The 22,451-nt window shown below is 35.2% G+C and overlaps 1 protein-coding gene across 4 annotated transcripts in view; it reads left to right on the forward strand.

The window, feature by feature from the left end:
* Positions 1–22,451, forward strand: part of METTL4 (methyltransferase 4, N6-adenosine) — a 43,774-nt gene that overhangs the window by 3,792 nt on the left and 17,531 nt on the right. For all 4 annotated transcript variants that reach the window (XM_004742796.3, XM_004742795.3, XM_045065415.1 and 1 more), the window contains exons 4-6: positions 825–887; positions 12,558–12,927; positions 15,152–15,221. In XM_004742796.3, coding sequence (XP_004742853.1) covers positions 825–887; positions 12,558–12,927; positions 15,152–15,221 — 503 coding nt within the window. The remainder of the gene's footprint in view (positions 1–824; positions 888–12,557; positions 12,928–15,151; positions 15,222–22,451) is intronic.

Genomic DNA, 22,451 nt, shown 5'->3' on the forward strand with positions numbered 1-22,451 from the left:
AAGTATGGGCATCTTTTAATGTTTTCACTATTATGTTGGATAAATTTCTCATTTTAATATGGAAAAATATAGATGAGTGTATGTAATTAATATCTTCACAAAAACTTACCTTAATTCTGATATGCTAAGGCAAACTGTTCAATTAGCTTAGTTTTCAGTCCATTTATTTATTCAGCCAGGAAACATTTATTGTTAGCCTGCTGGGATTATGCTACCGTGTATGCACTCATGTTTCAGCAATAAGAGGTATAAAGTCCCTGCTCTATTTTGCACTGTCTTACATGTTCTTTTCTGTGGAGTTGTTAGACACAGAATGGTGTTAGTATAGCTGATTTATACCTAGCCCTCAGATCAGTCATAAAGAGCTATTGAAAATTCAAGGGATTTTTAAAATGATAGTATATGAATAGTTCTCTTCCTCATAAATGAAGTTGAGAATTGTGTGATATATATCAACTGATAGATGACACTAGGAATATTATACAGTGTCACAGTTTTCTTGTGTTCATGGATGTCTGTGCTACATTTTATCATTGTACCATAGCAGATACAGGTTAGGTGACCTTATATCATTCATTAAATTTGTAGTAATAACAATAATAATAATTAATAATAACAATACATAGTAATTTTTCTATTTGGGAAAGCCTATTTCCTTAGTCTATACTCTTTTCACTGATTTTGACCTTCCTTGTTGATTAACTTCTTCAAGACTAAGATACACACTATGGAAAATGTGATAACAGAGAAATACTAATATATTTCAAAATATCAATATTGCGATAGATGGCAACATAATTTTGTCTCTGTAATTTACTATTTAGAAGCGTAAAAGATGTGTCGTTTTCAATCAAGGTGAATTGGATGCTATGGAATATCATACAAAGGTAGGTGTGAAATATTCATTGATGACATTGGAAGATTAATGTGAAGTAGTATAAATAACCAATATAAATAAGGATGTTCTTAAAAATTAAGCAGTTATTTTGATCAAAGTTAGAATTTAATAGTGGAGTGATTTATTTTTACTTTTATAGTAATAAAGAGTTCAATTTTTCTTAAAATTTTATATACTTCTATTAGTTTTACTATTTAACACAAGTAAACTTATTCTATATTGGTTAAGTTTAGAAATTTGATAAGTTTTAAAGTCTCTTGTCCGTAGGTAAGATGACTCAATAAGATAGTTGCAGAAGAAATCATGAACGATGTGAAGGATGTATTTTTAGAGCATAACGATAAAGGGGACCTAGTAAAGAAATGAGAGGAAACAGAGGGTACTCTAGTAATTTAAGCTTTAACTCTCTTGATTGAAATGGGAAAATTGGGGTTGGAATTTGGCTTAGGAGGGATGATAGTAAATGCAGTCTTGGACATGTTGAGTTAATTTGATGATAGGACCTAAGATTTTTTCTCTTTTGTGTAGGAAGATGTACATAATAAAATCTGCTGTTTTACCATTTTTAACTGACTGAGCCACCCAGGCAACCCTGTTTTACCATTTTTAGATGTATAATTCAGTGGCATTAAGTACATTCACAATATTGAGCCATAATCACCGTGCAGCCATCTCCAGAACTTTTTTATCATCTCACATAGAATCTATGCTAGTTAAATAGCTCCCCATTTTCCTCTTCCCACAGCCCTTAGTAACGTCTATTCTACTTTCTGTATTTTGCATTTGCCTATTATAGGTGTATAAGTGGAATCATATATTTATCCTTTTGTTTCTAATTTATTTCACTTAGCATAATGTCTTCAAGGTTCATTCCAGTATCAGAATTTCATTCTTTTTTAAGACTGAGTAGTATTTCATTGTATATCTGCACTTCATTTTTTTTAATCCATTCATTTGTTCATGGACATTTGGGTTCTTTCCATCTTTTGGCTGTTGTGAATAATGCTGCTATGAATATTTGGTGTATAAGTATCTGTTTAAGTCTTGCTTTCAATTATTTTTGGTATATACCTAGATGAGAATTGCTGGATCACATAGTAACTTTATGTTTAACTTTTTGAGGAACTGCCAAACTCTTTTCCACAGCAGTTGCATCATTTTATATTCCTACCAGCAGTGCACAAGGGTTCCAGTTCCTGCACATTCTAATACTTGTAATTTTCTGTTTACCTTTTCAAAAGTAAAAGCCATCCTAAGAGGTGTAGAGTGATATCTCATTGTGGTTTTCATTAATACATTGGATTTTATGTGTATTGAGGATAGCTGAATACACAAGTGCTAGATCTTTCAATACCAAAAGTTTGCTGTAGTTTGTTAATTTTCAAAGTATTTCTATTGCCTGGAAATGTCACTTGCAAGATTAAACTGCAGAAGTATGTAAAAATCCAGGGTCTGATATAAGAAAGATTAATAATTTTAAGATGTTAAATGAAATTAGAGAATAGAATTTCTTGAATTCATATATGTATTCAGATCACTAAATACTTTTGACTATAAATGATAACTATAAATTGGGAAACATTCATGTGCTACAGAATAGAATCAAACCCTTCAATCATAGAACAGAATATTTATAAAATCAAATTTAGAACTCTTTTAGCTTCAGTAGCAAATTGGAATAAAAGTATATGGCCATTTTATTGTCAATTAACAATTTTATAGGGATTAGAGCCTATTGGCAGTAATGGAATGTTTGAAGTTGGTACGAGGACTGTTAATAGATAAGATATGTAGATGACTTTAAGGAACATATATTAAGGAAAAGCCTGTAATAGAACTTGTCTTATTTTCTTTACTGAATGAATCTTTCTGTGCCCCTCCCTTTCTTCTTATCTAATTCATTTATACATTTATTCCCTCACTCAGTAAGTGCATTAATTCAGTTCACTTATAAATATTCATTATGTGCCAGCTGTACGGCAGACAGAGTTATTCCTGGGACTTCAATAGAAATACAGATAAATACAGTGCTTCTGTTTTAGCACTTAGGTTCTTGAGGGACACAGATGATTAAACTAAACTACTGTATATCATAAAAAGCACTATTTAGGACAAGTCTAGGATACAGTGAGAGCACAGAGGTGGGTGTCCAACTTAGACCTAAGGATGGGGTGTCAAGGAAAGCTTTATGGAGGCACTAATTTTGTTTAAGTTGAGTCTTTGTAGTAGGCTTAGTCATATGAAGAGGATGATGAAGAGTAATGAAGAGTGGTTCTTTGAGAAGAATAGCATTTTTTAAAAAAGATTTTATTTATTTGACAGAGAGAGATCACAAGTAGGCAGAGAGGCAGGCAGAGAGAGAGGGGGAAGCAGGCTCCCTGCTGAACAGAGAGCCTGATGCGGGCTGCATCTCAGGACCCTGAGAGCATGACCTGAGCTGAAGGCAGAGGCTTAAATCTCTGAGCCACCCAGGAGCCCTGAAGAATAGCATTTTGCTAAAGTTTAAAAACAAGATGGTTATCAAGCTTATTTAAGAAACTGAAAAAGGCTCTGGTAGCTGGGCTGTGGAATGTGGAGAGGGTGGTTAGAGATGAAACTGGGGGAATAAGAAGTCACAGGTCATGTGAGATTTTACAAGACCATCTTAAGACATTTAGAATTAAGGGTGGTGGGAAGCTGTTGAAAGCAGGTGACATGATCAGATTTACATGTTATTTAATTTATTTAATATTAACTTCATTTTTAGATAGAAAATGCATTCATTTGGTAAAGTTCAAAATTTACAAAGAGTGTATAGTAGGTCTTTCTCTAATCCCTATTCCTCAGTCACCTGCTTTTTCCTCTCAATGTATTTGTCCAGTGGTGGTCGCGTTCATACATGAAATACAATTTGTGCATATATTCCCCTTCTCCTTTTTTATTTAGGTGGTAGCATACTTGATACAATTTTTTCTTGCTTTTTTCCCTTCAGATAGACATACTTTACAAATTGGTTTATGTCACTTGTCTTTTGTACTTTTCTTAGTCTTTAACTGTTGACATTTAGGTACATTATACACATGCTATATACATAAATATGTGTGTATCTGCAGGGTACATTTCAAGCAATTAAGTTGTTGGGTCAGAGGTTTGAACCTTTTGATAAATATTTTCAAATTGCTACTATGGAGGTTTTATCATCTTATTAGCAAACCAGAAATGTATAATTTTGCCTTTTTTCTCACATCCTTACAGTGTGTGCTGTATTGTTTTTGATACTTGCCAGTTTGATAGGTAAAAAATAATATTTCAGTATGATTTTAATTTGCATTCCCTTAGTGTGGTTAAGTATTTTTACATATATTTAAAAACCATTTGTATTTTTTTAATGTGAACTGTTTGTTTCTTTTGTGTATTCAAATACTGTGTCCTTAATTTATAGGTGCTCTTTATATGTTAGGGAAACTAGTACTTTGCCTATGATATAAATTGCTAATATATTTTTACCATTTTGTCATTTTGATTTTAATTATGATTTTTTTAACCACATACACAGTTTTGTATTTTTATTTAGTTGAATTTATACATTTTTTTTTCTTTCATGACTTCTGGATTTTTGAGTCATATTTAAAAAGGTATTTTTCTTCAAGGCTTTAAAATAATTTTCCCATGGGGGGTAAAATGAAAGAATTTTCCCATGTTTTTTCCTAGAATATTATTTCATTTCATATTTATATCTTTGATTCATTGAGATTTCATTGTGGTATAAAGTGTAGTAGCACATACACATATGTATATGAGTTTGTTTCTTGATTTTGTCTTTATTTTTCTATCCTCCAGTCTCTTTTCAGGTTTTATAACATGAGTATGTTTTAATATTTGGTATGCTCATCCCCCCCTTTATCCATATTTCTCTTTTACAGAGTTTTTGTTTTGTTTGTTTATTTTCCCATATGAATTTCCCATTAAGATCAATTTAATTCTGGTTAGAAAAAGAAGCAATTAGAATTTTTATGGTATCAAGTTAAATTTATAGATTAGATTAGGGCCTACTGACATCTTTAAGATGTTAATAACACAGATATGTCTTTCCATTTGTTTCAGTTTCTGTTGTCATTTTATAAGGTTTTCTTTATAAAAGTCTTGCCAGTTTCTTAAGTTGCTGTAGGTTTTTTTTTTCTTTTAATCTCTGGGTTTTTGAGATAATACTTATAACTTCTGAAAATAGTAGAACTTTTAATTACAGCTTTCTAATTATTTTATCTCATTTATTTCTTGTTTGTAAATGTATAGGCTAGAAAATACAATACAATACAATACAATACAATATTCAATCATAGATATGACAGTATTTATCTTTGTCTTATTCCTGACTCAGTGGTGATGATTTCATTATTAAGCATAATACTGGCTTTTGGACTTACCAGCAAATAGCATGTTAAGGAGGTTTCCATTTATTCTTTTTTGTTACTTTTTTTTTTTTAAAGATTTTATTTATTTATTTGACAGAGATCACAAGTAGGCAGAGAGGCAGGCAGAGAGAGAGGGGGAAGCAGGCTACCCGCTGAGCAGAGAGCCCAACGTGGGGCTTGATCCCAGGACCCTGAGAGCATGACCTGAGCTGAAGGTAGAGGCTTAACCCTCTGAGCCACCCAGGTGCCCCATTACTTTTTTTTTTTTTTTAAGATTTTACTGATTTATTTGGTAGAGTGTGAGAGAATGAGCGTGGCGCAGGGTGGGGGGAGCGGATAAGGAGGAAAGGGTAGAGGGAGAGGGAGCCTGATGCGGGTTCAATCCCAGGAGCCTGGAGCCATGACCTGAGCCAAGGACAGGTGCTTAACTGACTGAACCACCCAGGCACCCCTCCATCTGTTCTTATTTACTGTTATTATCAAACATGGTTATTGAATTTTATGAAATGTTTTTTAAGCATCTGTGGAGATTGAATAGGTGATTTTTCTACTAATATTTCCCTTTGATTTTTCTTCATGTGTAACCATCCTTGTGTTTGTAGTGTATATTCCAAATGACCAGCTGTCAGTGCCTCTCCTCTGTCAAAGATGCATGGTTTATTGTCTCCCATTCGCCTGGTGAATTTTGTTTTTATTCTCAGTCTGAATATTGGAAATAGGCACCATTCTTGGCCCTGTGGGAACTCCTGGCACTATTTCTTCTGTCCTTTGGATGTTTCTTTTCCTGGCCTTGTATAATTCCCTCATACACTTAAGCACATTAGTACTTAGGGGAATTTTTCCAGTGTGACTATCTATGGATCTATATAGTTCTCTCTTGTAGCTCTTTCCTATCCGGTACCCTGTCCTATGAATTCTTGTCTTGACCTTCCTGTATTCTCTGCTTTTTCTACTCAGCTCTGGATTTTTCCTAGGCTCTGTCCAGATTCTTCTTTCTTTTGACCTAGAAACTTCCCAGGCAGTTAGCTGGGGGCACTCATAGGGCTTACCTATGATTTCTTTCATTGTCTTTATTGCCTGATGTCCTGTGTCTTGAAAGCTGTTGTTCCTGAGACTTTATCTTAATTGAAAGTAGAAATCTTTTGCTGCTTTGAATATTTTTTTCTTTATCATTGATTTTTAGCAACCTGATTATGATGGTCCTTAATGCAGTTTTCCCCACCTCCTCTGTTGAACTTTGAATCTATAAATTAATAGTTTCAGCAGATTTGGAAATTTTTTTGGCCATTTCCTCCTCAAATATTTTTTCTGTCATCTTCTTTTTGGATACTTCTATTGTGTTGTTTTCAAGTACAGTAATCTTTTCTTCTTCAGTACCTGCTGTTAATGGAATCTAGTATATATTTCCTTTTTGCATTGAACAGGCATACCTTGTTTTATTGCTCTTTGCTTTATTGTACTTTGCAGATATCACACTTCTTGAAAAATGAAAATCTGTGGCCACCCTGCATTGAGCAAGTCTGTCAGTGCCGTTCTTCCAACAGCATTTGCTTACTTTGTTTCTCTGTGTCACATTTAGATAGTTCTTGCAGTATTTTAAACTTTTTTATATAACATTTATCATGGTGATCTGTGATGAGTGATCTTTGATATTACTTTTGTGATTGTTTTGGGGTACCACAAGCTGCACACATATAAGATGGCAAACTTAACTGATAAATGTTGTGTGCTCTCACTCCTCCACCAACCAGCCATTCCCCAGTCTCTCTCCCTCTTCTTGGGCCTCCCTATTGCCAGAGATACAGCAGTCTTGAAATTAGTCTAATTAATAACCGTGCAATTGCCTCCAAGTGTTCAAGTGAAAGGAAGAGTTGGGTGTCTCGGACTTAAAATTTTTTTTTTAAAGATTTTATTTGGGGCGCCTGGTTGGCTCCATGGGTTAAGCCTCTGCCTTCGGTTCAGGTCATGATCTCAGGGTCCTGGGATTGAGCAGAGAGTCTACTTTCCCCCTCTCTCTGCCTGCCTTTCTGCCTACTTGCAATCTCTCTCTCTCTGTCAAATAAGTAAATAAAAACTTAAAAAGAAAAGGTTTTATTTCTTTGAGAGAGAGAAAGTGAGAGAGAAAGAGAGCACAAGCCAGGGAAGGGACAAAGGGGAGGGAGCCTGATGTGGAGCTCTAATCTCAGAACCCTGGGATCATGACCTGAGCTGAAGGCAGATGGTTAACTGACTGAGCCACCCAGATGCTCCTAATTTTTTTTTAAAGATTTTATTTATTTATTTATTTGACAGAGAGAAAGATCACAAGTAGGCAGAGAGAGGGGGAAGCAGGCTCCCTGCTGAGCAGAGAGCCCAATGCGGGGCTCGATCTCAGGACCCTGAGATCACTTTTTTTTTTTAAGAGACTGTGGGGTGGGGAAGGGGAAGGATAGAGGGAGAGGGAGAGAGAGAGAATCTTAAATAGGCTCCACAGCCAGTGCAGAACATGACTCGGGGCTTGATCTCATGATTCTGGGATGACCTGAGCTGAAATCAAGAGTTGCATGCTTGGTCGCCTGGGTGGCTCAGTGGGTTAAGCCGCTGCCTTCGGCTCAGGTCATGATCTCACGGTCCTGGGATCGAGTCCCGCATCGGGCTGTCTGCTCAGCGGGGAGCCTGCTTCCTCCTCTCTCTCTCTGCCTGCCTCTCTGCCTACATGTAATCTCTCTCTGTCAAATAAATAAATAAAATCTTTAAAAAAAAAAAAAAAAGAGTTGCATGCTTAACCAACTGAGCCACCCAGGAACTCCAACATGTCTTATGCTTTAAATCAAAAGCTGGAAATGATTAAGTTCAGTGAAGAAGGCAGATCAAAAGCTGAGATATGCCAAAACTAGGTCCCTTTTACCAAAGTATTAGTGAAATTGTGAATGCAAAGCAAAAGTTCTTGAAGGAAATGTAAAGTCCTAAACCAGTGAGCATATGAATGATAAGTGAAATCAGCCTTATTGCTGATATGGAGAAAATTTGAATGGTCTGGTTAAAAAATTGGACCAGCCACAATATTCCCTTAAGCCAAAGCCTAATCCAGAGCAAGGCCCTAACTCTCTTTTTAGTTCTATGAAGGCTGAGAAGATGTATGAGGAAGTTGTAGAAGAGTTTGAAGTTGGTAGAGGTTGGTTTATGAGGTTTAAGAAGCTCTCTCCCTAACATCAGAGTGCAAGGTGAAGCAGTAAGTGCTGATGGAGAAGCTGTAGCAAGTGATTCAGATGATGTAGCTAAGACCATTATTGAAGGTGGCTACATTAAACAGATTTTCAAGGTAGACGAGGCAGGCTTCTATTGGAAGAAGATGGCATCTAGGAATTTTACAGCTAGTTAGAAGAATGTCTAACTTCAGTTTGAAAGAATAGGCTGGCTCTCTTGCTAGGGGCTACTGATGCTGGTGATTTTAAGTTGAAGACAATGCTCATTTACCATTCTGAAGATCCTCAGTCTCTTAAGTACTATGCTAAGTTAGGGCACCTGGTGGCTCAGTTGGTTAAATCTCTGACTCTTGATTTCAGTTTGGGTCATGATCTCCAGGTCCTGGGATCAAGCCCTGTATCAGGTTCAATGGGTTCCATGATTAGCAGGGCATCTGCTTGAGGAAATTCTCCCTTTCCCTCTACCTCTCCTCCTGCTCATGCTCTCTCTCTTTGTCGAAAATAAATAAATAAATCTTTAAAAAAAATTATGCTGTTTACTATGTGTTTGCTCTCTAAGTGGAAGAAAGAAGCCTGGATTACAGCACATCTGTTTACAGCGTGGCTTACTGAATCTTTTAAACCTACTGTTGAGACCCACTGTTCAGAAGAAAAGATTCCTTTCAAAATGGTACTTACTAATAATGCACCTGGTAAGCCAAGAGTTCTGATAGAGATGTGCTCTTGGATGTATGTTGTTTTCATGCCTGCTAACATAAAATCCATTTGGCAGCTCACAGATCAAGGAGTAATTTTGACTCAAGTCTTATTGAAGAAATACATTTCATAGGGCTATAGCTTCCACAGACAGTGATTCCTCTGATGCATCTGGCCACAAAGTCAATGAAAAGTTTTCTGGAAAAGATTCACTATTGTAGATGCCATTAAGAACATTCGTGATTCATGGGAAGAGGTCAAAATATCAAAATTACCAGGAATGTGGAGGAATTCCTAATTAATTCCAACTCCAAGGGAAGACTTCAAGGGGTTCCAGATTTCCGTGGAGGAAGTCATTGCAGATGTGGTGGGAATAGCAAGAGAACTAGAATTACAAGTGGAGCTTGAAGATGGGACCAAATTGCTGCAAGCTCATGACAGAGCTTTAGTGGATAAGGGGTTGGTTCTGATGGACAAAGAAAACAGTTCCTTCAGGTTGAATGTACTCCTGGTGACGATGCTGTGAACATTGTTGAAATGACAACAGAGGACTTAGAATATTCCATAAACTTAGCTGACGAAGCAGCAACAGGGTTTGAGAGGATTGACTCCCAATTTGAAAAGAAGTTCTACTGTGGGTAAAATGCTATCAAAGAGCATTCATGAAGAGTCAACTGATGCAGCAAACTTCATTGTAGTCTTATTTTAAAAAATTGCCATGGATACCTCAGCCTTCAAAAACCACCACCCTAATGAGTCAATAGCTATCAACATGGAGTCAAGACTCTCCACCCACAAAAAGAATATTACTTGCTGAAATTTCAGATGATAGTTTGCATTTTTTAGCAATAAGGTATTTTTAAGTTAAGGTATATACATTGTTTTTAAGGCTGTAATGCTGTTGAACAGTATAAATATAACTTTTATTTGCACTGAAATCCAAAAAATAAATTTGACTCACTTTATTGCTATAGTTACTTTATTGTGGTGGCCGGGAACTAAAACCCCACTATCTCCTGTATGGGAGTAGGAATTTTTATTTTTAACAACTTCCAGGTGATGCCAACAGAGGTAGTCCAAATAGCATATTTTGAGGACTGCACCAAGGGGGACAAAAAAGATAATGATTATAGAAAAGAATATATAGTCTGATTTATAAAATACAGGTGAATCTTTTGCAGCTTACAGACCTTGGCTTGAGATGATTGACTTTATTGCAATAAGTTGGCTTCATTCCAGTGGTCTGTAACTCAACCCGCAATATTCCTGTGGTATGCAGTTTTTTCCCTGTGGAAGCTCTTGATATTGTTTAGTAGTTTTTGTGTCTCTTTAACGTTCTCATTTTTTTCTGTACATCTTTTGAACATATGAATATGGTTATGATAAGTGCCTTATTATATTCTACTTTTGTTCCTAATTTTTTTTAAAGATTTTATTTATTTATTTGACAGACAGAGATCAGAAGTAGGCAGAGAGACGGGCAGAGAGAGAGGGGGAAGCAGGCTTTCTGCTGAGCAGAGAGCTGGATGCGGGGCTTGATCCCACGACCCTGAGATCATGACCTGAGCCGAAGGCAGAGGCTTTAACCTACTGAGCCACCCAGCCTTCCCTGTTCCTAATCTTTTAATGGGCTGCAAGTAAACCTACCCAGCCTTTTCTGCTGTTTGTTCATCTGTGTTATTCTTGTGTGTTTCTATTGAGTGATTATTCCTCCGTAATGTGTTGCATTTTCCTGCTTCTTTATATATCTGATAATTTTCAATTTTTTTGTATAACATTTCAATTTTAGTTCTTAGGTACTAGATATTTTCATATTCCTATAAATATTCTTGAAATTTGTTCTTGGAGAAATTTATTTTGAAAATGGTTGATCTGGGACTCCTGGGTGGCTCAGTCGTTAAGCCTTTGGCTCAGGTCATGATCTCAGGATTCTGGAATCGAGTCCCACATCAGGCTCCCTGCTCAGCGGAAAGCGTGCTTCTCCCCCTCTCACTCCCCCTGCTTTGTATTTCCCTTTATTCCCCCCCCCCCCCCCCCCCCCCCCCCCCCCCCCCCCCCCGCCCCATCACTCTTCTCTGTCAAATAAATTAAATCTTTAAACAACAATAACAGCAACAACAACTAAAACAGTGCTGGCCAATGGAAATATGTGAGTAACATCAAGGAATTTAAACCTTCCTAATATCTGGGTTTAAAAAAAAAAAAAAAAGAAAAGGTTGATCCTTTTGTGACTTTTTTTTTTTTCTAAAGTTTTGAAGCTTGTTTTAAGATTTTTTTTTAGTTAAGTCCAGAGCAGTCTTTGGAGCTTTTTTTTTTTTTTCCTGACTCATGAGGCAGTACCCTTTTGAGAAGTCTACCTAATGCCTTGTAATTAGGAGAGTTCCATTCTGGCAATGGGAGCACTGTTCCCAGCCCGGCGTGAGTTCTGTGGGTTGTTTCCTCTTAACATTTGACATCATTTCTTTCCCTGACCTTGGGGAGACTTGAGTGGACCTTCTGCAGCTTTTAAGAATTCTCTCTTTGTGCACCTCTCTCCTCTTTGGTATCCTGCCCTGCAAACTCTAGCTGCTTTGACCTTTTCAGACTTTGAGCTCCATCTTCTCTACTCAGAGACTTTTGGACTCTGAAAACTTTTGCTCTGCTGCTGCCTGGAAACTTTCTCAAAGCAGTAAACTGGAACAATCATTCTATTTCTCCTTTTTAGGGGCAAGTATTTTTCACTACTTGACATCCATCTAAGGTTTGAAAGCTTTTTAAAAAAATTACACTTTATACTTTTTTAAAAAAGTAATTTCAGATGAAAAGTTAAATCTGACCTCTGGTATTGCCTTGCCCAGAAGTGGAACTTAGATTTTAATTTTCTAATGGTTGAAGTTGTATTTTTGCAAAACTTTGTTTATATGTTCATTTAATGGTTGCTTTTTTTCTTTACAATTTAAGAAATATAAATTCAAAGGTAAGTTTATTTTAAAATTAGATCATTGGAAAAATATAATATTAAATCTGATCTAAGCTTAGTTTGCTTTATAGGTTAGAAATTCTGCTTTCTTCTAGAAACATTCATGTTATCAAATTCATATTTATTTATTTGTTTCTCATCTATGTTAATGCATTTTTAAGAATGTGTTTTTTTATGTATATTGTTTGGTTATTTAATTGTAAGTGAATTTATGAGGTTTATTTTATTCCACATTTAGGAAACAGCAATTCAAAGGTATACTCACACATTCTTGCCTTTACATTTTATCATAAAATTATTTTAGTATTTTAAAATACTGATTTCAATCCATAAGTTCACATATTCAAAGCATTGTTGAATTTCATTAATTAGAGAATTGTCTTAATGTAAATGACCTTTTAATGTACCTTAACAAATTTTTCTTACAGATCAGGGGACTGATTTTGGATGGCTCTTCAGAGTTAATCCAGGAAGGTCTCAAAAGTGGCTTTCTTCATCCACTTTCTGAAAAATGGGACAAGTGTAGTGAGCCCATTACTTTACCACTTGATACCTGCAATTTGTCAGAATTATGTGCAATGGCAAAGCATTTGCCTTCTCTGAATGAAATGGAACTTCAGGTGTTACAGTTGATGGATGAAGATATGTCCGTTACAGAACAGGATTTATTTTCACGGGTTGTTGAAAACAACTCTAGCATTACAAAAATGATTACTTTAATGGGACAGAATTACCTGGTGCCACCAAAAAGCAGTTTTCTTTTGTCTGACATTTCTTGCATGCATCCACTTCTGAACTGTAAGTAACTACTATGTTATTAGAAAAATATAATTTTTTTTTTGTGGCCTCAGAAGTCAAGAGCTAGTCTGAATGCTGAATGTGGGTCAACATTATGAGGATAGAGTAAATGCTTAATTTTCTCTGTGTGATTTTTTCTTTTAAGTTTAATTTTAAAAGTCTTTTGATTTAAAAACATTTAAAAATTTTGAAAAAATTAAAAAATGAAACTAATGAACAAAGGGTCAAAAAGTAATTGGTCCCTGTTAAAGCAAATGTAAATTGCTGCTCTGTACTTATGAATTCATGGCACAGTTGGGCTTGGCCAAACAATTTTATTTAACTTTTCTTTATAGTGAAGTAGGAACACTTCAGACATAAATATTAACACTCTAGCCTTTTAAATTACAGTTACAGTGTTCTAGTTTATTGTCTAAAGTTTCTTGAAATATTTTCCTATATAATGTCAACAAAATTTAAAGATTGAAATTCACATTCATATATACCTGAATTTGAATTTAGATTCTAAAGCTTAACTGTTAATCTTTGAGCTATTCATTTACAAAACTGAGCCTCAGTTTCCTAGTTTATAAAATGGTTATGATAATAATCTACTTCTGAAGGTCATCTGTATCAATTGCTTATGTCAGGGATTTATACATATTTAATAAGTCATAATATTCTAAGGGATGAAGTAGGAAAAGAAATGTATTGATGAAGTTTAAATTAATATGATATTGTTATCTGGATATTTAATATAAAAATTTTTAATTTATTAAATGACATAGTTTATTAAGGAAATGCTTTTTTAAATTTCTGTCAAGCCATGTTACATATGAGAGGTCATTCATGTCATAGTGTCATAAATTCTTTAGGGTAAATGACAGGGTAATAAATTAATGGGAAAGTTACGTTTGAATGTTGTTTTCTGTTCTTTTTGGTTTTTGTCACCTTAATAGTTTAAAAACCATTACTTCCTTATTTTTTTTTTTTTAAAGATTTTATTTATTTATTTGACAGACAGAGATCACAAGTAGGCAGAGAGGCAGGCAGAGAGAGAGAGAGAGAGGAGTTAGCAGGCTCCCCGCAGAGCAGAGAGCCCCATGCGGGGCTCGGTCCCAGGACCCTGGGATCATGACCTGAGCCAAAGGCAGAGGCTTTAACACACTGAGCCACCCAGGCGCCCCCCATTACTTCCTTATTTTAATTTGCACTGTTTTGATTGCTTGTAAAACTGTACATATACCAAAATATACATATGTTTATAAAAAACAGAAGGGACAGCTCTTCCTTATAGTAAAATTCAAGTTAAAAAATGTGGGTGGAATGGTAGAACTAGAAAGTTTCTAATTGGCAAACATCATGGTAATTAGATGTCAAAATAGTAGATGAAAAGATGAGACACAGGATGTTTGCACAGTATTAAAGTATCTCCTTACAAGATACTTAACTAATTACAAAGTGAAAACTGGAGAAACCTGGTAGACAACCCTTTAACCAAGTGATCAAAGGTAGTATCACCAATAATGAGACATTTTGACATCGTGTATTTCCTGATTACTTGGTAGTGTTCTTGCTAAAAATTAATAATCTAAGTTAATCACGAGGAAATACCAAACCTAAATTAAGAGACATTCTATAAAATAACTGGCCAGTAGCCTTCAAAGTGTCAAGGTCATAAGTGACAAAGAAAGACTGAGGAACTTTCCCAGATTGGAAGAGATTGAGGAGACATGGCAGTTAGATGCAGTATATGATTCTGCTTTGGATCCTGGGCCAGAAAAAAAGACACCTGTAAATTGAGGAAGTTTTACCAAGGTCAGTGTATCAGTTTTAACATAAATTATTTTAAAACAAAGCTTAAAAAAAATGAAAGCAAAAAAATGACAAAAACAAAACACAACAACAACAAAAAAACCCATTTAGGTTTGAAAGGATCATGTTAATATGGCTGTCAAGACATAAAAGACATTTACAAATGGTTGGTGTCCAGCTAAGTGAGCTATAGTTATTTTCAGGTAGTCTTTGCAAAAATAGGAATAGGTGAACTTAGGTTAAAATCCCAGTGGTACTAAATTATAAGGGAAATTTCAATTATTTAGATTCAATTATTCCATTTGAATAAATGTTGTAAGTGCTTTTGTTGCATTCCATTTTATTTGTGTCTATAGTCAATGCACTTTAGTTTTTAAAGCGATCACCTACAGAAGGTAGGTATTTTCTGAAGTTGTGTATTTCTTTTCAGGTAAGAAAACATATGATGTAATTGTGATAGATCCACCATGGCAGAACAAATCAGTTAAAAGAAGTAACAGGTAAGTATAAATAAATTGTCTATTAGATTAGATACGCCTTGGGTTTTTTTTGTTTTGTTTTGTTTTGTTTTTGTTTTTTTAATTTCCAGCATGAACCCCAATGTGGGGCCTGAACTCACGACCCTGAGATCAAGACCTGAGCTGACACCAAGAGTCAGGTGCTTACCTGATTGAGCCATCCATGCACCCATACTTTTCTAAGAGCTAATTGTCCTTTTTACATTCTGGTTACATTGCTAAAAGTATTAGTTTGAGATGTAGGTTGTCTGAAACTACTAAAATATTTTCAATTTTTCATTCCCCTAATTAGGTAATTCTCTTGCACTAGAATGACATATAGGTATAAGAATGTAACAAGTAATATATTTATTGACGACTGAGGTTACTGACTGAACCAGTTGAGGGATATTTCTGTAATACCAAAGGGCAACATTTTCGCTTCCTTTGATATCACATTTTAAAGTTTAGAAATACGTGCCAAAATATGGGCATACCTTGTTTTATTGTGTGTGACTTTATTGTACTTTGCAGATATTGCCTTTTTAAAAAATAATTGAAGGTTTGTGGCAACTCTGCATTGAGCACATCTGTTGGTTTCATTTTTCCAACAGCATTTGCTCACTTTGTGTCACATTTTGCAATATTTCAAACATTTTCATTATTTGTTTTGGTGATCTGTGAATAGAGATTATGACTCAATGAAAGTCACATGATGGTTAGCAATTTTTAGCAATGAAGTATGTATGTTGTTTTCTTAGACATACTGCTATTGCATACTCAGTTGACTACAGTATAGTGTGAACATAACTGTTACATGCACTGGGAAGCCCCAATATTAATTTGACTCACTTTACTAAAAGTGATATTAGCTTTGTTGTGGTGGCCTGGAACTGAACTGGAGGATCTCTGAGGTATGCATAGTTTCCCTCAGTAGCTGCTAGAATGAATTTGTCTAATCCATTTAAAATTTGTTTTATGTCACCTTTTTTGTTTATGTCACCTCTTAGAGTAATTAGTTCAATTAATTTCTGAGAGGATATTTCCTTTTTTTTTTTTAATATTTTATTTATTTATTTGACAGAGATCACAAGTAGGCAGAGAGGGAGGCAGAGAGGGTGGGGCAGGGAAGAAGCAGGCTCCCTACTGAGCAGAGAGCCCCCCAGGTGGGACTCGATCCCAGGACCCTGGGACCATGACCTGAGCTGAAGGCAGCGGCTTAACCCGCTGAGCCACCCAGGCACCCCTGACATTTCCTTTTAACAGCTTTTTAAAACTAAGTTTTTCTCTCCCATTCTAGTGAATATCTTCAGTTACAGTTCCTTTCATGTTCAATTTCTAGTCTGAATAATTCTATTACCTTGACGTCAACTTCATATGGAATTTCTTTATCTCCTCAATTATCTCCAGCTTTTTTATGCTTTTTTGTTTATGAGCTGTACAGTGGGATTTTTTTCTCTTAAAGTTGCAAGAATCATACGAAGTATTCATGTATCTGTTCTCTATGTGTTTGTGTGTATAAATATTTATATCTATACATCTTTAAAAATCATTTGAAAATAATTTAGGAGAAAATAAATTGCTCTGAAATATTTAATTTTATATTTCCTGAAAACAAAGAAATTCTCTCATAACATAATTGTCAAAATAGGTACTTAACATTGATAGAGTACTATTATTGATATAAACTAGTATCTAATCCATACACTTTGTTCAGGTTTTACCAGTTATCCTAGAAACCTCTTTCATAGCAAAATAAAATTCTGGATCATTACTTATATTTAGTTGTTGTGTCTCTTTAATATACTTTTTAAAAAAAACATTATTTTATTATTTATTTGTGTGAGAGAGAGAGAGACAGAGAGTATAAGCAGGAGGGGCAGAGGGAGAGGAAGAGAGATTCTCAAGCAGACTCTGCGCTGAGTGCAGAGCCCAATATGGGCTTGTTCTCAGGATTCAGAGATTATATCCTAAACCGAAACCCAGAGTCAGAAGCTTAAACCATTCTGCCATCCAGGCACCCCTCTTTAGAATCCTTTAATTTGGAAGTTCCTGTGTCTTTACTGGTGTTTCATGAATCTGACATTTTCGAAAGCAGCAGTAGAAAACTAATATTGCATCTATTGTTGAATCTGCCCATGTCAGTTATTATTAAGGCAGTTGCCAAATGGTGATTGTGTTTGTGTGGCTTTGTTTTTGGGCTCTCTATCCTGTTCCAATGATATATGTATGTTTTTTTGTACCAGTACCATACTGTTTTTATTAGCATAGCTTTTTAACATGTTTTGAAGTCAGGGAGCCTGGTAACCTCTTGTTTTTTTTCTTTTAAGATCACTTTGGCTGTTTAGTCTTTTGTGGTTCCATAGGCATTTCAGGATTCTTTGTTCTAGTTCTATTAAAAATGCCATTGGCCGGGACGCCTGGGTGGCTCAGTTGGTTAAGCAGCTGCCTTCGGCTCAGGTCATGATCCCAGGATCCTGGGATCGAGTCCCACATCGGGCTACTTGCTCCGCAGGGAGCCTGCTTCTCCCTCTGACTCTGCCTTCCACTCTGTCTGCCTGTGCTCGCTCTCACACTCTCTCTCTCTTACAGATAAATAAATAAAATCTTTAAAAAAAAATAAAAAAAATGCCATTGGTATTTTGAAATGGATTGCATTAATTCCTTTTTTTTTTTTTTTAAATTTCCTTTGGTTGAGAGAGTGAGAGTGAGCAAGAGACGGATTGTGAGAACAAATCGGGGGTGGGGGAAGGCAGAGGGAGACGTGGACTTCCTGCAAGGCAGGGAGCCTGATGTGGGACTTGATCCCAGGACTCTGGGATCATGACCTGAGCTAAAGGTAGGCACTTAACTGACTGAGCCATCCAGGTGCCCTGATAGGGACTGCATTAAATTTATAGATTGCTTTGTGTAGTATAGACATTCTAACAATATTAATTCTTCCAGTCCATGAACACAGTAAATTAATTTCCACTTATTTGTGTTGTCTTCAGTATTTTTCATTTTGTACTCTTCAGAGTACAGGTCTTTCACAGGTTGATTATTTTTCTAGGTATAACTTTTTTTTTTTTTTAAAGATTTTATTTATTTATTTGACAGACAGAGATCACAAGTAGGCAGAGAGGCAGGCAGAGAGAGAGAGAGAGAGAGAGGAAAGCAGGGAGCAGGGAGCCCGATGCGGGGCTCGATCCCAGGACCCTGAGATCATGACCCGAGCCGAAGGCAGCAGCCCAAACCACTGAGCCACCTAGGCACCCCTAGGTATAACTTTTTGATGCAATTTTAAATTGGATTGTTTTCTTGATTTCTCTTTCTTTTTTTTTTTTTTTTTTTTTTTTTTTTTTTAAAGATTTTATTTATTTATTTGACAGAGAGAGATCACAAGTAGGTAGAAAGGCAGGCAGAGAGAGAGAGGAGGAGGAAACAGGCTCCCTGCCAAGCAGAGAGCCCAATGTGGGACTCGATCCCAGGACCCTGAGATCATGACCTGAGCCGAAGGCAGCGGCTTAACCCACTGAGCCACCCAGGCGCCCTTGATTTCTCTTTCTGATAGCTTGTTATTAGTGTATAGAAATGAAACATTTCTCCATATGTTCATTTTGTATCTTGTGACTTTACTGAATTATTTTATTAGTTTAACATTTTTTTTGGTAGAGCCTTATGGTTTTCTGTATATGATATTATATCATCTGTAATTAGTAACAATTTTACTCCTTTTTCAATTTAGATGCCTTTGATTTTTTTTTTTTTCTTGCCTAATTGGCTGGGATTTCCCTATGTTGAATAAGTTGAATGAAGAGAATGAATAGAATGCGTATCCTTGTCTTGTTTCTGATGTTAGAGGAAAAACTTACAGCTTTTCACCATTGATATAATGTTAGCCAAGGGTTTATCATATCTGGACTATATTATACTTGGTATGTTCTTTCTGTAATTGCTCCACTGGGGTTTTTATCATAAATGGATGTTATATATGTCAAATGCTTTTTTGTATCTATTTAGATGATCACATTTTTATCTTTAGTCTTGTTAATGTGGTGTATTATGTCGGTAAATTTCACTGGATCATGGAGTATGAACCTATTAATGTATTGTTGATTTTGATTTGCTCTTATTTTGAAGAGGATTTTTGCATCTGTATTCACTGGGGATATTGACCTTTTTTAAGTGGTATTTTTGATTCTGCTGGTCTTGTAAAATGAGTTTTGAAGCATTTCTTCCTTTTTAACTTTTTGGAATAACTTGAAAAGGATGGTTACTAACTTTTCCTTAAATGTTTCATAGAAATCATATATGAAACAGTCTGGTCTTGGACTTGTTTTCTGAGAGTTTTAAAATTACAGATTCAATTTTGTTACTTGAAATTGGTACATTCAGATTTTCTATTTCTTTGTGATTCAGTCTTGGAAGGTTGTCTGTTTCTAGGAATTTATCCATTTCTTCTAGGTAGTCTCCTGTGTTACGTAGTCTCCTATATATTTTTGTGGTTTTAGTTGTAACTTCTCTTTCATTTTTGCTTTTATTCATTTGAACCCTTTCTTTTTTCATTTGAGCCCTTTTTTTCTTGATGAGTCTGGCTCGAGTTTTTCAATTCTAGCTTTTCAAAGAATCAGGTTTTAGTTTCATTGATTTTTAAAGTTTCTATTTCAATTATTTCCACCCTAATCTTTATTATTTTTTTCCTTCTACTAACTTTGGCCTTTGTTGTCCTTTTTCTAGTTTAGGTTAGATTGCTTTATTTGGGATTTTTCTTGTTTCTTTAGGTAGGTTTGTATTGCTATGAACTTCCCTCTTAGAACAGTTTTGTTGCAGTTTTAGAAAGTTGTATTTTCATTTGTCTCAAAGTATTTTTTTGATCTCTTTGATTTCTTTGTTTACCCATTTGCTGTGTAGTAATACTTCTTGTTTTTTCTAGTTTTCTTCTTGGAAATGATTTCCAGTTTCATACTGTTGTTGGAAAAGATGGCCGATATGATTTAAGTCATTTTAAATTTATTGAGATTTGTTTGTGGCCCAATATATGATCTGCCCTGAAGAATGTTCCATGTGCCATTGAAAAAAATGTGCATTCAGCAGTTTTTGGGCCAAACATGCTGTGTATATGCATTAACTCCATCTGGTCTAATGTGTCAAGAGCAGTGTATCCTTATCAATTATCTGTTTGGATGATCTATGCATTGCTGTAAGTGGGGGTATTGAGGACCTCTATCATTATTGTATTAAAGTCAGTTTCTTCCTTTAAGTCTGTTAAGATTTGTTTTATGTATTTAGGTGCTACTATATTAGATGCATAAATACTTATAACTGTTACAATATCTTCTCAGGTTGACCTCCTTATCATTATGTAATTCTTTTATTTATCTTTTGTTGCAGTCTTTGTTGTAAAGTCTATTTTGTCTGATACAAGTATTGGTACTCCAGCCTTCATTTTGTTTTTATTTGCATAGAGTACTTTTTTCCATCCCTTTATTTTTAGTTTGTGTTTGTCTTTAGATGTGAAGTGAGTTTCTTGCAGGCAGTATATAGATAGGTCTTGTTTTCTTTCAGCCATTTAGCTTCCCTATGTCTTTTAATTGGAGCATTTTAATCCATTTATATTTAAAGTAATTACTGATAGGCATGTACTTATTGACATTTTAATTATATTATGGTTATTTTTGCATTTCTCTGTTTATTTGTCTTTCCTTTGCTTTCTTCCCTTGTGATTTGATGGTTTTCTTTAGAGTTATGTTTGGGTTTTTTTGTCTTTATTTTTTGTATATCTACTGTAGCTTTTTGGTCTGTGGTTCCTATAAACTGCATATATTTATATTGACCTAGATATTTTTTAAGCACTGTATTTTAAGCTGATAGTTATTTCAGTTTTAATGCATTCTAAAAGCACTACTTTTTTACTGCCTCTCAACATTTTCTGTTTTTGACATCATAATTTACATCTTTTTATTTTATATATCCCTTAACTACTTATTGTAGTTATAGTTGAGTTTACTTTTTTGTCTTTAACCTCATACTAGCTTTTTCATTGGTTCATGCACTGCCTTTACTAGACTTTTGCTTTTATGAGTGAGATTTTTTTCTTTCATATATTTTCTTGTTTTTCAGTCATGGGATTTTCTTTTCTGCTTAAAGATCTTTTAACATTTTTTGTATGGCTGGTTTAGTCAGGGTGAATTGCTTTAGTTTTTGCTTATCTGGAAACCCTTTATCTCTCTTTTAGTTCTGACTGAGAGCCTTGCTGAATAGAGTATTTTTGGTTATATGTTTTTCCTTTTCAGCAGTTTAAATACATCCTGGCACTCTTTCTGGTTTGTAAAATAAGTTGATCATATTATGGGATTTTCCTCATTTATGACTTTTTTTTTTTTTTAAATTGCTGCCTTCAACATTCTCTCATTACCTTTTACCATTTTATTTATAATATGTATTGGTGGAGTTTTTTTTTGGTTTCATTTTATTAGGGACTCTCTATGCTTTTTGCATCTGATATGTGTTTCCTTTCCCAAGTTAGGGAAGTTTTCAGCCATTATTTCTTCAAATTTTCTGGCCCTTTCCTTCTGGTACCCATAAAATGTGAATGTTAGTATGCTTGTTGTTCCAGAAGTCCCTTGAAACTGTCCTCATTAAAAAAATCTTTTTCACTATTCTCTCTTCCAGATTGCTGATTCATTCTTCTCTATCGTATAATCTGCTTTTGGTTCTTTCTAATGTATTTTTCGTTTCAGTTATTGTATTCCTCAGCTCTGATTGATTCTTTTTTATGTTTTCTTTCTCTGTGTAGAAGTTGTCTTATGTTCTTCCATTCACCTCCTGTGTTTGATGAGTATCTTTTTTTTTTTTTAAAGATTTTATTTATTTATTTGACAGAGAGAAATCACAAGTAGATGGAGAGGCAGGCAGAGAGAGAGAGAGAGAGAGAGGGAAGCAGGCTCCCTGCTGAGCAGAGAGCCCGATACGGGACTCGATCCCAGGACCCTGAGATCATGACCCGAGCCGAAGGCAGCGGCTTAACCCACTGAGCCACCCAGGCGCCCCTGATGAGTATCTTTTTGATCATTACTTTCAACTTTTTATCAGGTAAATTACTTATCTCCTTTTCTTTAGGTTTTCCTTTTTTTTCCTGGGTTTTTTCCTTGTTGTCTTGTTTGGAATATATTTCTCTGCCACCTCATTTTGTTTGACTTTCTGTGTGTGTTTCTGTGAATTAGCTATAAGAGCTAACTCTCATGGTATTGA

The sequence above is a fragment of the Mustela putorius genome, unplaced genomic scaffold (genome assembly GCF_011764305.1).
Source record: "Mustela putorius furo isolate JIRA1106 unplaced genomic scaffold, ASM1176430v1.1 tig00003858_pilon_pilon_pilon, whole genome shotgun sequence".
Lineage (NCBI taxonomy): Eukaryota > Metazoa > Chordata > Mammalia > Carnivora > Mustelidae > Mustela > Mustela putorius.